This window comes from Echeneis naucrates, chromosome 21 (genome assembly GCF_900963305.1).
Source record: "Echeneis naucrates chromosome 21, fEcheNa1.1, whole genome shotgun sequence".
NCBI classification, from domain to species: Eukaryota; Metazoa; Chordata; class Actinopteri; order Carangiformes; family Echeneidae; genus Echeneis; species Echeneis naucrates.
The window spans coordinates 11,935,706-11,952,560 of record NC_042531.1 but is presented as its reverse complement, the minus strand read 5'-3'; the positions used below and the strand labels follow the sequence as shown (position 1 = coordinate 11,952,560).

At 40.8% G+C, this 16,855-nt stretch overlaps 1 protein-coding gene across 1 annotated transcript in view; it reads left to right on the top strand.

Annotated features, from left to right (window-relative positions):
* The window catches only part of myo10l3 (myosin X, like 3), a 49,539-nt gene that overhangs the window by 12,709 nt on the left and 19,975 nt on the right, over window positions 1-16,855 (top strand). Inside the window, exons 2-16 of the mRNA XM_029530155.1 lie at window positions 415-513; window positions 6,403-6,561; window positions 7,619-7,806; window positions 7,992-8,126; window positions 8,520-8,644; window positions 8,737-8,750; window positions 8,869-8,953; window positions 9,392-9,498; window positions 9,721-9,850; window positions 11,049-11,167; window positions 13,311-13,457; window positions 14,666-14,766; window positions 15,183-15,249; window positions 15,855-15,947; window positions 16,747-16,815. Coding sequence (XP_029386015.1) covers window positions 415-513; window positions 6,403-6,561; window positions 7,619-7,806; window positions 7,992-8,126; window positions 8,520-8,644; window positions 8,737-8,750; window positions 8,869-8,953; window positions 9,392-9,498; window positions 9,721-9,850; window positions 11,049-11,167; window positions 13,311-13,457; window positions 14,666-14,766; window positions 15,183-15,249; window positions 15,855-15,947; window positions 16,747-16,815 — 1,638 coding nt within the window. The remainder of the gene's footprint in view (window positions 1-414; window positions 514-6,402; window positions 6,562-7,618; window positions 7,807-7,991; window positions 8,127-8,519; window positions 8,645-8,736; window positions 8,751-8,868; window positions 8,954-9,391; window positions 9,499-9,720; window positions 9,851-11,048; window positions 11,168-13,310; window positions 13,458-14,665; window positions 14,767-15,182; window positions 15,250-15,854; window positions 15,948-16,746; window positions 16,816-16,855) is intronic.

Sequence of the window (16,855 nt, the reverse complement as noted above, 5' to 3'; positions counted from 1 at the left end):
ATGGCTTCTCTTCTCAAAAGTCAATGGCAGTTTAATAAGAGGATAACTGAGCCATTTGCTGTGGTTTGAGCAAATAGCTATGTGGCAAAGAGCGATGCGGACAAAAATGGAAAAAGACAGTGGCAGAAAAAGGGCACAATTTCTGCTTTTCTACTGACTCTTCTAAGTCAGCAGTTCCAGTATTGGCCACATGGCACTTTGAAAAAACAAACAAACAAAAAAAACAAAAACCCAAAACGCCTTTATGACCAAGAATATATCTGCATTTTGTTATTGATTTGAACTTTGCCTTCCTTGGTTTCTAGTGATGGAAAACCATTATGTGTCAATAACATCAGCTAAACTGAAATGGTTGTCGCCATTATGAGTCCTGTGTCCAGATGCTAATGGTTTTTGGTGGCCATTGTGTTGCAGGGGGCCCGTGTCTGGCTGAGACACAAAGAGCAGCTCCTCCCCTCCACCGTGAGTTCTTCTGATGATTCGTCCCTCGTCCTCACCACTGACTATGGGAAGGTAAGAATACCTCTTTTTAAACTCAAATCCTCACGCTGCCAATGGCTCGCTTTGAACTGTTCCAAACCTTTATTTGTGTGTTTTGTCTACACCAGCAAGCATGTTTCAATACTTTGGGTTTGACGTATTTTTTGTGTTACCACCTTAAACACATCCCCACATTAAATTGAGCATCACATATCTCATAAAGCAGCACGAGTATAATCTGCGGTCAGTTTTGGTTCAAATTGAGCTGTAATGTGTGAAGGGAGCAGTTCCTTTACATATTATAGAGAATGAGTTGATTGTTTGCACACATTTGTTTCATTTCATCACTCAGCTGTGGGATCAACACCTTTTGTAATAAAGTAAGAATGACAGGAATGGGCTCCTTGTGACAAGTCATTGGCCAGAGATCATCTGTTTGGCAGTCCATGGTGGTCTTTGTGTCTGGAGGAAATCCTGTTAGAGAGGCAGAGAGAGAGCGAAGTGGTGATGGATGTTTAAAGAAATAGCTCCTAACACAATGTCTTGTTTGGATAGCATAGATCAAAAATTTGCCTCCAGTGCTGCAATGGGTTGATTGCAGCTTTGAGGAGAAACAAGCAATAGGGCAGGGACTGATTCTGTCCATAGGATCATGGACATTGCATTATTTTCACATCCAGGCTCGGCCATAGATCTCAGCACCAAACAACCGAGCGGACTCAAATACATTTTCAAATAAATGCTAATGTTGTTCAGTGTCTCATGAATACTTATTGCCTTACTGTATGGAGTGTTTTGTGTTAATGGTAGTGCTTCATTCAGACTTTTGAGAGGAGGATTTTTTTTTTAGCTAACCCGTGTGCCCCCCACCTCACTTCATTTTATGATGTTTCTATGTTGAGTTCTGGGGATGCCTGCAGTGTGAGAAGTCACCCATGTGTTGTTGGAAGGGTAGAGGGGTGACTGACCAATGGAAACACAATCTATCACAGCAAGTATCACAGAACGAGGTCAGAGGTTGAGAAAGGAATGGCACCCTGACTTCTTATTTATTGTCTAAATATAACTGAATACCATAGACGCTGTCCTCTACAGCATTTCATCACCTTCAGTGGGATATAAAAAGAAATGAACCTGAAGCTTGGCTGTGCATTCATATGATCATCAGCTCTGGGTGTGTTAGTTGTCAGGTCAGAGTTGTGTTTCCTTGTTTCCTCTCAGTTAGACTCTGCAGCCAGAATGACAAGAATGTCAGTCTGGGAAACAGACCGTCTCCACCTTCAGATGGCTGATAGTCAGCTGACCCTAAGCGATCCCTGTTTCTTGATTATATATCGACTGAGATTTATTAGAATTTAATGAATATTTTATTTAATCCAACTCCAGCTCACAGTATCTCACATTTAAATTACCTGTTAGCCTGTGTCTTTATGTTTTTACACCCACGTGCCATTTTAGAGCTGGTTTGGTAAATGTGTCCTGGCGATATATTTCCCTCGGTGACTGGGACATACCATTATTCATCGGTCCAATGCTCACACTAAGGTGCCACTCTCTGCTCAGCGAGAGGTCTCTGGAGAACGCCATTACCTTCGCTGTCTCGACAGGCTGACCTGGCTGCTGTTGCGTTATCCATCATATCAGCATTCATCACTGTCTCCTCCCTGCTTCACTATAGAGTGGGTCTGAAGATCCTGCAGAGTCATTGAAATTGAGAGCTAAATATTTTGTGTGTGTGTGTGTCTCAGATGGCACTAGCTGGATTACCAGTGTGTGAGTTATCCCCAGACGAGTGCACATGTAAAGAAAAGCAGGACGTCCCTGTCACCTGAACTAAATAGCAGCCACTGGGCCTCAGGTGATGTCATCTTCTTTTTAAAGAACAATAAAACAACCTTAGATTGTGTTCATCTACATGACCCAAGGATCAGTTTAAGACATCAGTCATTTGGAACGAGGTGCAGATGGCTCACATACATGTAGCTCCAAATGAAAGCATTTTGTCCATTCTTAGGCTCTGCTCTTAAAAAACTGTGTTTAGCCTGAGTGGAACAGATAGGACGTTTCTCCTCCCAAGTAGTCCAGAGCCTGTAGCCATGCAGTCTGCAAGGTTTAAAATAGGTCATTGATGGCCCCTCAGTGTTTTCAATGGAGCCATTATGTGCTTAATATCAGTGGCGGGTATTCATTAGAGTGCTAAGTAACATGCTCACACAAACATTATTGTGAGCATCTGTTTGTGAGGTTAAAATATGGGTATAGTGGATTATGTTTGCTTTATGCCTGAATGAGTGCTAGCTTTAAGGAAGATTTTGTGTCTGTTTCTGAGCTGATATTATTATAAGATTTTTTTTTTTTGACCATTAATAAACCTAACCCCCTCTGCTTCCCCTCATATCCCCCTGGGTCTGGGTGGGATCTCCCTTCAGCAGATGGATTCACTGTAAGACTGAGAGAGGCAGACAGAGTATTAAAAAAAAAAAGAAAGAAAGAAAAAGGGACACAAACAGACAGCGATAAACAAGAGAGTGTTTGTGTCTTCAAGCCTGTGATTTAGTTCCTGCCCATGTTTCCTTTCTAAAAGCCTGAATAAATGCACCAATATAGCTGAGTCCACTGAGTCACTGAGCCTGACCCCGCCTATATGTGAATATTCAGCAGGGCTGGTTGAACAATGCAGCAGCAGGGTCTGGTTTCAGTGAGGTGGAAACAAAAGAAAAGATCATTACAGCAGCAAGGAAGTTTTAAAATTTGGATGGACAGTATAGCACCATCATTAGAATAACTGTTCCCATCACATCACATGTGAGCCGTTAACCTTTCAGTCCGACCGCCGTCTAAAGCTACATTGGCACATAAGACAATCAGAAAATCTTCATGTTTAAGAAATGTAAAATGATTGATATTTATTTATTCTGGAAGTTGACTTGAATGATAAAATCTTACAGTTTGAGCTCTAATTGAGAATACACAGATAATTTCTATCGATATTTTTCTCGCGTGTTAACACCAACCTCCATTTGGAAAGGACTGGCGACAGAACATTTTCACTAATCAGTCTCATGTTGTCACATGTTGTTTTTTTCTCTAGGCACTATTACAGCACTCCTATCATTAACATTGATGATACTGTGCCCCCCCCCCCTCACATGAAACAGCCTCTGCGATAATTGGCAGTGAAATCAGGATGAGAAAGGAAAAAATCACTTTAATTTAAACGTAATTACGAGTGAAAATTATTTAGATCTGCTTGATGGATTTTGATTATGAACCCAAGGCAAATTTAGGGATTCAAAATTTGATCAAATTGAGTCTTTTGAAAGTAGATAATCAATAACAGTGGACACACACTGTTCTCTCTCTGCGTTGGATTAGTCACGCTTTTGTTGGTGTGCTCGTAGCATCACATGGGACAGAGGCTGACTGCTCCACAGCTCCCACAGGGAAAATGTTCCAGTATGTCTGATAGTTATAATGGACACTGAGCATGTTATTGCACCTCGTAGAGACTGAGCTGGACGCATTGAGAAGAATTGGTCTGTTTTTATCTTAGATTCCTTTTAGCTGTATAAGCAGGATGTTATTTAGTCGGTAAATTACTTTGAAAACTATTTTATATGGAGATGAATAAATATTCTAAATACTGATTAGAAGTGTTTTTCACTACACGGACAGGCCAACAAAGAAACCAAGAAGTAAAAGAACAGAGTGGGGAAAAACAGAGGAATGAGATACCTCTTTTGATTCAGGAAGGTTTTCCTTTGAGCGTCTCTGAAATAGTACCTAAGGCTCATCCTGTGAAATGTGAACAGCAAGTCATCTTGGGAATATCAGTAATGAAAAGGTCACCCAAGATGATGAATTTACACGGATGCATATATATTTCAAGTGGAGAAGTGACGGTGCTTTTCAAGCCAAAGCTCATTGTGTGTTTGGCTGAAGCAGCTGTGAAACTTGAGGTGAAATTGAGAATTTAATCTTGTTCCTCCAGCCTCTCCCAGTTGTTTGTTATTGCATGTTATCTTTGCTTCCAACCACCTTAATGCAACTTTGGACTTGTGCTTTGGGAATGTTAAGAATGCCAACAAGCTACGAAGACATGTCCCAGATATCAGAGGTTTATTTGGGTGGGGGTTAGGGTATCTGACAAATCATCTCTCCATCAGTTTCTGCAGAAAGTGAGCTCGGGGCCCCGAGCGGGTGATAGTTTCTCATTTTTGCTACCTAAATGTAAGGAAGGACTGGAAATCCTGGGAGTTATATCCCATCTGATCCACACAAAAGAAAATCTGATACTCCCTATATTATCCGACGTAAACCAAAGAAAGTGCCTTGACCAGGTGCAGATAAGGACATAAATTAAATAAAGTGGTTAATGTAATCTAACCTAAAAAGTTAATGTTGATTAAGGATGTAAAACAAATGATTTATTAGTCTGGCCCCGCCTGGTGAATCCAGAGGGTGCGGTTAAAGCCAAATGTTTAAGGACATCTGGCTGTAAATCTGCAAGCTTCTGCTCAATGGATGACATCATCGCACATGCAGCATTTCTCCTCGAAATCTTCACCCTTTCACTAACTCTAATACCACAAAAGGAGACACAAACCCACCGATGATTTCATCGCTATTGTGCTTCTTTTGTCTCAGTGAGCACCCGTTCTTTAGAATTGACAACAGTTCACAACCTCAGGAGGCTTTCTCACACTGACCCACATCAATAAATAAGTTTCAACAATATGCATTATCTAATGCAGCCTCCATCAGAGCTTTATACATTACACAATATACAGCATGAGACACATACATAACAACAACAAAAAAAGATGGTTTCTTCAAGTACCCATTTTCATTTCTTTTGGGTATTTATATCTCATAAAATGACAGTGTTTGGATAAATGTACAAGAAGAGACAGAACCGCTTTGGTGCAGGAGTGGCTTTTATTTGGCGAACGCATCAATAACGGAAGGTCTTAATGCTTTTTTGTATCCACTGACTTTGTTAAAGCTGTAGTAATCAATATGTCTTTGTTTATAGCGGGGCAAATTATGTTGTGCTCATGTCACCTAGTCGTGAAAACCCACAGAGAATCATCATTTCCCCCCAGCTTTACAGTGCATTTTAGTGTCAACTCTACTGCATTCATTTCAAAATATAACCTGTCCAGTGCAAGAAGGACCTCGGATTCATTAGTTGCACCTTTTCAAGAGTCAATGAAAACCTAAGAAACCTTCCTCCACACTTAAGAGCCGCCACAGAGTACCTGAAGCCCCTTTCCTCTGACTCTGCAGCTCACCGCAACCAAATATCTTTTCACGACTGCAATACAACTGGATATGGCACAAGAGCCTGCAGTAATGCATCGGGACTTTGCAAACCCATCAGCATTGATCCACGCACTGCTTCCCGTCAATTGAACAACACAGTTGTAATCTGTCTGTTTCTTATCTCATGTCTCGTCGATTTCAGTGCTGGTAACCGAGAGGTTCTGTCTCTTTTGGTGTGTGAGACAGTTGTGTAAATGGAAAGGTCATTCTAAATCATTCTCCTTTCATCTGTTACTCCCTCCCTTTTGATCCGCTTTACAGCTAAAAATGGGCCTTGAAAGTCGAGACAAGGACACCTCCACTCATCACATTTACTTTACCACTTAATCTAATCTAATCTTAATCTTTTCCAGAAATGTGACATTATGGATTAATTGCACAGAGACGGAAGAGTGAACTGAACAAATTTCTGAGGTCAGGGCTAGCTGCCCCGCCGGTATGCCATTGGCAGGCACAGGCGGGCACATATTAGGCCTGTCATTTTAGCCTCAGTCTTTCCTGTATCAGCTCTTAATTCTGCATGTCACTCTTATGGTCAGAGTGGGAGACAGATGTTGTGCCAGGGGTTTGATTTCCATGTGTATGAACTGTGTGCAGGTGATCAACCTACAGAAGGCGGAGCTGAACAGAGAGATGGTGTACCCGATGCACCCCAGCAGTGTCCATGGAGTCGAGGACATGTCAACACTGGCAGAGCTGCATGAAGCGGCCATCATGCACAACCTCTTTCTGCGCTACCAGAAAGACAACATCTACGTAAGACACCACACCAACTCAGTCTGTCAGTACGCAGATGCGCCCAGCTTTAGTGGGTTTGTGTGTATTTTTCTTACTTCTGGTAACGGCAACGGGCAGCATGGCTCTGCTGAGATTTCAATGTATAACAAATCTCCATCCATCAGTGTGAAAGTTTGTTTGTTTTTTAATATCAGGCAAGTGTAATGAAGCAGTAAGATATGTTTAAATAAATAAGAGCTTTTACTCAGCAATTATGCAGTTACTAGCTCTTTCACTTTATTCACAGCATGTACTTTGTCAGCGCTGGAAAAAAAAAATAGTTTGGCGCGAGTCAGAGGAAGTTCTAGTACATAAATATTATCACTACGTTAAATAGAGGTGACACAGATCACTCCAGGATAACAACCCTCAGACAATGGTGAAATACACTATGTCAAATTTAGAGCAGTTTTATTTATTCATTTATTTATTTTGAAGGACGCAAGATCTCAGATATGTTTGTTTGACCCCGTCTCATAGCCAGGATTATTTTCATGATAGGAGTTTCCCCTTGTAACTCTATCTGGGCTTTATTAAAATAATCATTGCCTCGAGAAGCATGTTAACTATGTTTTCGGAAATCCTGTCTCCTAATCTCATCCCAGAAGTTTCAGCCAGCCTGTCCACACAGCATCGCAGAATGCTATGATGACCTACAAACACACTTTTGTGAGGCACTTTTCCCCAAAGCGTATTACTCGAGCAGGAGAAACGGATCCTGAAATACTACCATCCTTAGTTCAAACTAGGCCATGTGCAGTAGTTAAAGAGTATTACAGGTATTGGGTCAGAGCAAGGAGACAGGAAACTAGATTAATCTGCTGAACTCTATATTATGAAGTATAATATGAAAGCTTAAACACAAAAGTTGAATGTTTGTACTGAACTCAAGAGAAAAACCTAGTTTTAAATAGGTTAAAAATGATTTTCTTTGTCACCTTTACCTGATAATCATCTTTGTCTTTCTATTACTTTTTTTAAACATTACTTTACCTTGTCATCCTCAAACCTGTATCTGCTTTTAAATTTCCCTCAGACTAACATAGGTTCAATCCTGGCAGCAGTAAATCCCTATAAGCAGATCGCTGGCCTGTACAACAGCACTGCAGTCGATCTGTACAGCAAGCACCAGATGGGGGAGCTGCCTCCTCATATCTTCGCCGTGGCCAATGAGTGTTACCGCTGCCTGTGGAAGAGACACGACAGCCAGTGTGTTCTCATCAGGTGAGCGCTGAGAAGTGAATAAGAAGCTGCACATAATTCATCAGAAATTATGAGAACTTTCAGACGTTTAATAGCAAATATTTCCCTTGAATTCAATTTTACGTATTTCCCTGCAAATGGGACAGAGTGTATCATCCATATATTTACTTCTCTGTCTGAACCTCTTTACATATTTTTTTCTTCAGTGGGGAGAGCGGTGCTGGAAAAACAGAGAGCACCAAGCTGCTGCTGAAGTTTCTCTCTGTGATGAGTCAAAACTCAGCAGGAGCTCCTCTGTCAGAGAGGACGACCAGGGTGGAGCAGGCCCTTGTCCAGAGCAGGTACCTCTGACTTACTGGACCATCAATGTAAAAGTATAAGATTATACAAACAAGTTGTGCTTCTTATTATATGTGGTATTTTTTTATGTTGTGATTCATAAATCCAGGGAGGTCGTACCTTTCAATTATGCTTTTTATATATGATTATATGAATAAGATTAACTCAACTCTTGCTACTCATTATTTTAAAGAAATAGTAGAGGGTCAGTAGAGGCTTATAGAGAATTTAAGGACTGAAACAAAAAGCATTGGTTTGGATAGTGCCTCTTTGGTGTAACCACGATGCTCTTCAGATGGGCCTTCAGCTACATCAAAATGGAAATAATTCACAATTGCTATATACATTTACAGATAGAAGAACTTTTTCATTGTCCTGATTTCCTCTCTCTCTAGCCCCATCATGGAAGCATTTGGGAATGCGAAGACTGTTTACAACAATAACTCCAGTCGCTTTGGGAAGTTCATCCAGCTCCACTTTTCCCAAAATGGAAACATTCATGGTGGTTGCATCATTGACTGTATCCTTGAAAAGCTGAGTTGTTCTTTAAGGAGATAAGTATCATCTTGTTAGTGAAGGTTGTCATTGCTCTCCTTGACGATCCATATTCAGATTTGTTAGAAAAAGTAAGTTTATGTCCATTTCAAAAATTCATTTGTTCAGCATTTAACATGTAGAGTCATCAGTAAAATCTATGTAATATTTAAAATGATTTTTTTTTTTTAACCATCCTCTCTTCCGTAGAACCGTGTGGTTCGACAGAATCCTGGAGAGAGGAACTATCACATCTTCTATGCGCTGCTAGCAGGAGCTGATAAAGACCACAGAGGTTTGTATATCAGGGGTTGCAGACTCTTGGGGGCAAAACAGGGCAAGAAAGATCCCTAACCCATCCCACCCTGGCCAAGGCCTCTTCACCTTTCTGCCCTCCGGCAGAAGATGCAGGATCTTGATGAGCCGAAAAAAAGGGCTCAGAAACACTGCTGTGCAACAGACTGTGTCATAAGTGTGTGTTTTATAGCCTTTTAAGAAGTTGAAGTTGAAGTTTCATATCTTTTATTGTTTTTTTTTTATATTATTATAATATTTATCTTTTTTTATTTTTTTTCACTGTGGGAAGAGAGTATCCCAAACAAATTTCGTTGTTGCAACTGCTTTACAACGGCAACAAAGGAGATTCTGATTCTGAGTTTTGCAGTGTTTGCGTAAATACAAACTTTTTTTTTTTTTCATTCACTGGTTAAGTCTTCATTTTTCTGTGTTGCAGACATGTACTTACTATCTGAAGGTCCTGAGTCATATCACTACCTGAGCCAGTCAGGTTGCGTGCAGGACAACAGTCTGGATGACAAGCAGCTCTTTGACTGCGTAATGGTAAGCAGAAGAGGCAAACAGATTTTTTGGGGGACTTTTTGTTTTACCTCTAGAGGGCACCATAACCCTTTATCATAAGTGTCCCTTTCAGGGCAGAATCTTCTATCTTCCACCATGTTGAACCTGGGGGACACGTGATACAAAACAATGTTCAATTGAGTTTTGTGCTCATACTGTCCTCATAGAGACGTGTTGTCTGGCTGTGTCTGTGTTGCGTTGCAGGAGGCTTTGAAAGTGATGGAGTTCACTGAGGAGGAGATCAGAGATGTGTTCAAGTTGCTGTCTGCTGTGCTCCAGATGGGCAACATTGAGTTCATGACTGCTGGTGGAGCCCAGATAACTTCCAAAGGGGGTGTGTATCTCTAACAATCTTTAATGATGTGTATTCCAGCTTTACTACGCAGAGTGCATTAGATTGAGAGCGACACAAGCGGTACACACATTATGTGCATGTTCAAACTTACATATAAGTAAACTCGTATGCTTCTCGGAATTCCCTACATTTGTGATTTCTGAATATTGAGTAATGTCTTAATAGCATCTTATGTCACATGGTACTAACTACAGAGGTCAAAAAGAGACTGCACCAAATGTTCAGGCAGAACACTCAAGGTCCCAGCTGCCAGGGAAAATTGGTACAAAAATAATTTGTGCTCTCTGCTGTCACCATTTAGGACGAAGACATAATAAAGTAATCACCCCTACTGAAGCACTGCTGCTGAGACTGAATGTATTTGCGTGTTCTTATCTGTAGATGATGCCAAGCGTGCAAGGAAAACAGTCATTTTATGCCAATCTAATGGACAATAAAGTTTTTTTTAGTCAGTAAATAGAACGTTAGATTAATATGTGAAAACGCAACTAATGTCAACACTAAGTGTATATGGATGTTTCCAACATTAAATAAAATTTCTATTTCACTGGTAATTGATCATGAAACTATATTAAATATAATATAAAGCATGGGATTATTATGAGAACACCAAATGGGTTCTCCTCCTAACACTCACATTTTGAACTATCAAAAAGTAGTAATGTTTAGAGAATTAGAGAAAGGAAAACCACAGAAGAAGATAAAAATTTGATGCTTTTAAGAGGCAAAACTTGGAATCTTTGCCTCTAAGTGGTGAAGCTTTGTTGAAAACAGCAGTTGTTTCCACCAGAATTTATTGTAGGAAATCTCTATTTTCTCGAGTAGATGATAAATCCACTGCTGATGTTGGACCACGCTGCAGTTTTCCTCATGCCCCTGTGTTTGATTGACATTGTACTAGCAGACAGAGTACAGAACAGGCCGTAACATGAGCTCAAGGCTCCTTTGTTCGCTGTGTCTGACCTCTTTTCCAAGGAGCCACTGAACTACAGTGACTGCAGAAGACAGCAGAATGCAGTTTCCTATAGACTGTATAGGATCACAGTTTGTGTGTCATGTCTGTTTGTTTTTTTTGTTTGTTTTTTTTTTTTTTGGACATTAGCAGGAGTCACCTGAGCATTCTGTGGTTTGTGTATGTCGTACATTGTGTAAGTGTGTATCCGTGTGTGTGTTTCAGTGGTCAGTAATGTCAGTGAACTGCTTGGCCTGGACTCGTTCCAACTGTCAGAGGTCTTAACCCAGCGCTCCATGATCCTCAGAGGAGAGGAGATCTGCTCACCCCTCACTGTGGAGCAGGTACCAACACATCCAAACCTCCGTCCTTCTGCACTGTTCTTTAAAGACTCATGCAGCTGGCACACAACAATCCTGCCTTCTTTCTCATTACCCAGGTTTCAGTGAAGGATCATTTAGCAGTTTTTACAGTCAAGACAATAAAACATATAGTGGATGCCTGTTTGACGCCCCCTCCCCATTCTCACTCCTCTCCCTCCCCTGTCCTGGTGACACATACAGCCTTTCTCCCACACTCTCCCCCTCTGCCTCTCCAGATCCCTTGCGTGACTCCCAGCCATTTCCTGCTTTTTGTCTGCCAGATTCCTGGCACAATGAAGCCATCATGATAGTGATCTGAGTCAAACGCACAATAGAGCCAATGACTGGGGCTGAGAGTCTTCTCCTCTGTAGGCAGCGCAGCCAGACACCCAAAGACACTGGCCCGATAATTCACTCGTGTGACTCTCTTTGCTTGAAATGTTCATGCTGTTGTCAGGAATTAATGGGAATATTTCACAAGTCTTCATCTGCATGTGCTATGCTTCTCACCATATGCCACAAGAACATTCTGACACATGACACAAACCCTTTTGGCTGAGCTTGAGCTGTCAGCCCACTTGTATGCATAAATGTCATCGCATAATCACAGAATGGACCTTTACTATTATCATAGGGACACGAAAGCCACAAGAAAGCTTTTCATCACTGGACAAAGACCTTGTGCTGTCACCCTGCTGCTGCTTGTTCTGCCTGGCCTTTGAAGCAGCTTGTCTGTTAATAGAGTTCATTATTCCAGTCCTGGAGTTGGTAAGAATGGCTTCTTCTCACAGTGGCCAGGGGTCACCCACCCCATGACTGCTTGCAGCCCCCCCCCTTTAAGTCCTGGACAAACAGCCATTCTTCTCACCCCTGTGACGGAGATCCTGGAGCCACCGAAACTCTGTTCACACTCGCTAGCTGCAAGAGGTGACCAGGCATGATGGATTACTCAAAAGCCCAGGAGCATTGTTGCTCCAATATACAGTACACACCGCCACACTCTTGTTTTGTTTTCAATTCAAGCACAATGCTTGTGGAGGAAGTGTAGCTGGCAAGCACAAGCTTTTTATGTACGTACACATGGTGTCTGGCTGAAAGGCTGACTGTGTACCAGCCGGAGACAATCATAGCTGGCTCACAAAGCAATTGGAAATAAATTTTGTTTTTGGAGCAATAAAGGATAGATTTACAACTCAAGGTATGATAGCTGGCAAAACAAACACAACTCTCAGCCCATTTAGTTTCTTGTCCTGCATTTTGTGAGTATGAGTGGTTTGTTTATTTGTTTGCAACCTGTCCAGAGTTTCAACTCCCAATATCACCTGGGATTGGCTGCAGCCTCTCAACGGTTACGCTCAATAGCTGGTCGTTGGTCTTGTATTTTCATTCATTCATCTTAAACCGCTTATCCATTTTTGGGTCGCGGTCGTTGCAAAGAAAGGCCCCAGGCCCAAGAATTGAACCCGTGACCTTCTTATTGTGAGACAACATCACTAACCACTATGTCACTGGGCTGCCCTGGTTGTATATAGATAATATAGAAGTTGCATACTATAGAGTGTTACTCAAAATGTACCTCAAACCACTGTCTGTCTCTGCCATTTAACACTGTGCCCCGTATGGGCTGTATGACCTAAGGTGTAATAGAAAAGGTGTCATTTTGTTACAGGGGTGTTGGGGGGGAAAAAAAACATCTGTGAAATCACATTAACAGTATATTTTGATTTGTCTTTGTTTTCACAGGATTCTTGTAATATGACAAATACCACCTGCAGTCACTCTTAAGATATGTAGGTGATAAAGGACGCTGTCTATTTTCACAACAGACACCGTCTTAGCTGTAGACAGATACTGACATAGCACACCTTTGTCTTCAAACCACCATTTTTTTACATACACTATGGCCACACACACACACACACACACACACACAACATCATCAGACTAACAATCAAACGTCTCATTGTTTACCATCTGAGAGAACGGATGAAATATTAGTGGTCGTATGTTGTATGTTGACTTTGCAAAGTGAGTGACTCTGCAAAGTCTCTCTGATTATTTATACCCATCTTTGTAACCATGGTAACCCCTTTTTTTTTTTTTTTTTTCATATCATGATTTGCAGGCAGTGGACTCTAGGGACTCAGTTGCCATGGCGCTTTACTCTCAGTGTTTCTCCTGGATCATAATGAGGATCAACCAGAAGATTAAAGGAAAAGACAACTTCAAGTCTGTCGGCATCCTGGACATCTTTGGCTTTGAGAACTTTGAGGTGAAAGTTAGATCTTTGGATTGAGATAAATCGTCACTTAAAAGCTCAGAAAACTTTGTCAGATCACAGTATTAAAGTAGGAAATAAAGAAGGTGATGGTGGTCAGAGTGCTGAATGATGCAACTGATGGAGTGAGTGAAATTCAGAAATGTATCTTTGTGCGATTTTGTTGTCCTGGAACATGATCTAATTTAAACTTGACCTTCATTCAGATAAAGGAATTTAGATTTTCTTCTTCTTTTTTTTTTTTTCCGCTTTACGGAAAAGGTTGCAGGTATCTATTGACCTAAGAAGGATCCAGGGCTGTTGATTGTTCTGCTTATAGCTCTGCTTATTGTTCATCTGAAATCGTTTGCATTACCCACAGAAGCCACATCTTCCCCAAACAGAGAAGGGAGTCAAACAACCAAATAATTATGACCTTTTTTAGATGGTGCATCAGGAAGTTCTTAGCATGTAGTAGTTCATTTTGAACACCCCAGTTGTTTCAAGTTTTAGACCAATTTGCCAACCCCTGGTTCTTTCAACGAGGAGTAAATCATTTAATACTAATCAATAACAATCCCTTTTGGAAAAATCTGTAAATATTGAGGTGCCCCAATGTAGTGTCTTAAAAGTTACTGAAAGTAAATCTAACATTTTTTTATTTGATATGCTTTTAGACTGCAAAGCTACTTCTGACACATTATATTTTATTCTTGTCCCTTAGAGCGTTTCTTGGGGCTTTACTTATGGGCCCATCCTTTTTTCTTTTTTTTTTTATATATATATATATATATTTATATGTGGGGCTCACCCTCTTTGGGTCCATTTTCAGAAAACATTGCATCCTATTCCACTATTACAGAGGTAGCATTTAAATTTACCCACTTTTAAAACAAATTTTAAATTTAAAACAAACTTTTCAGGGACCTTTTTAAAAACGTCAATGGAAATCAAACCAAAGTTGTGACATTTTGTCCCAGTGCTGCCTGGACTTCCATTCATATGGAGCCCTGAACCATATTCAAAACCTGCTATAAAAAATCTGAGTAATAACTGAGAGTGAATCAATATGGATAAACGGATGGACTCAAATCTATAGCTAGGGCTCTCATGCAAGTCAAGTCTGTTTCAGTGTTAAATGACATGTACAGGATTTTATATGTGCTTATCTTGTCGCACTTGCAGAATTGAATACAAAACCAAATGACTTTTCTGTCCCATAGGTGAACCGGTTTGAGCAGTTTAATATCAACTACGCCAATGAGAAACTCCAGGAGTATTTCAACAAGCACATCTTCTCACTGGAACAGCTGGAGTACAACAGGTAAACATGTGGTTTTTTTTTTGATTAATGGTGTTTGAACAGTTAGACAGATTCTTGCTTGTCTACTAGTAGATATGTAGACAATAAATCAAAGATTTGCATGAGCCTGTGTCTGTCCCACAAACAGACAGACAGACAGACAGACAGACAGGCAGGCAGGCAGGCAGGCAGGCAGACAGATAGGCATAGGGGTAGGGGTTGGGTCTGCTCATGGCGATACAGGCAAACTGCCAGAGGTTTGGAATCAGCTCTGTTTCTCCCCCAGACAATTGTTTTCTTGTATAATGTGCCAACAGTCTGGACATGGCTCATTTCATCACATGTTCACTCTGAACAATACAACCATTGTGTCTTCCTAGTTGTTTATGTTTATATATATATATATAATCTTTGTGTGTGTGTGTGCGTTTTCACAGAGAGGGGATCCAGTGGGAGGCCATAGACTGGATGGATAACGCAGAGTGTCTGGATCTCATAGAAAAGGTAATGGTCTGACCCTGAGAGAGCAAATTCACCACCAGGACCAACCACAAACCACCAGCCTGCTGGAGCGTGGCTGAACCAGACGCCACACTGTGACTCTTACATTGACCCCCATCAAGCACTCTATCATTATATAGTCTCATTTTGCATGTTGTGTGCACAGTAATGCCCAGCAGTCAGCAGTTAGAGGCACGCCTGAGATGAAGCATGAAGGGAATTTGTGTTGTTTTACAGACATAGTTATAATGATGGTTAAAGCTGAACCTGAGCAGAGGTGGACTTTCTGGATCCAAATTCCAAGTTTGGAATGTCTAAAGGAAGCAAAAACACTACACTATAATCACTTAATTGCTTATATTCTTGTGATTTTGCCTGGTGGCCCGCTATTAGATTATTACTGAAAGCAAGTAATGGCTGCCAACTGACGTGCCTCCTCAGCGAACCATTTCTTTGTAAATAAAAGGGAAATCTGAATGAATTACTGTGCTGTTTCCTGGATGCTGTATTGTACTTAAAGCTTCCAGATATGTTCCAATGGGATTATAACTAGTTCAGTCATGACTATGGTGTGTTTCATCCTCTCTACACCTCTTTCTCCCATTTAGAAACTGGGCATGTTGGCTCTTATCAATGAGGAGAGTCGCTTCCCCAAAGGCACAGACTATACCCTTCTGGAGAAACTGCACAGCCGACACGCAGTGAGTGCACACCTCACATAAAAACCTACACACACACCCTATCCCCTTGCAAAGTCATAAAAATTATCCTACGATGGCCAAAGATAAGACGGTCAAAGAGTTGAACCCTCTCTTTTCTGATGAATTGCCTGTTGCCTTTAGTTCCGCCATAAACGTCTGTGCAGTACAGACGTACAGACGCCCACCCCCCCCAAAAAAAATGGCACTCACATGCAAACACAACAATGCTGAAATCTGATCAGCCATTTTCCAGGCCTGATCTGCTTTGTGTGCTTGAGAAAAGAGTGTCCTCAGAAGACCCAACAGGTATTTCTCTGGCTAAGGGGTAAAAAAAAAAAAAAAAAAAAAAAAAAGAGAGCGAGAGAGAGAGAGACCAAAAACAATCTGATATCTTCCTGCAGGTGATCCACGTGCCACAGTTTAAGCTCCTGGCCGAAGACTCAATTTATGCCTGATGCATTTTTATGGGACTACTACTGATTTGTAGACATAAAGATCTTTTTTTTTTTTTTTTTTTTTTTTTTTAATTAAGAGCTCAGCAATTTAGAAAAATGTCGCAAAAATTCCAAATGTTCTCACATCTCTCAACTTAGAGAATTTATTGTCTTATTGTGTCATATCATTGTGCATTCATTCATTTTTAAGAGTTTTTATTCAAGGATATTTTTCACATTGACAGACATAGGAAAAAGGCTCAGTATCAATGCTCTATGTATTTCAAATAATGAGATTATAAGTAATTAAGTAGAGCTCATCAGCATTTCTAAACATCAGTGGTTTCTTTGTTCTTTCTCCCCAGACAAACTTATACTATGTGAAGCCCAGAGTGACTGACCACCAGTTTGGCATCAAGCACTATGCTGGAGAGGTCATTAAAAGTACACACACACACACACACAGCAAAACCA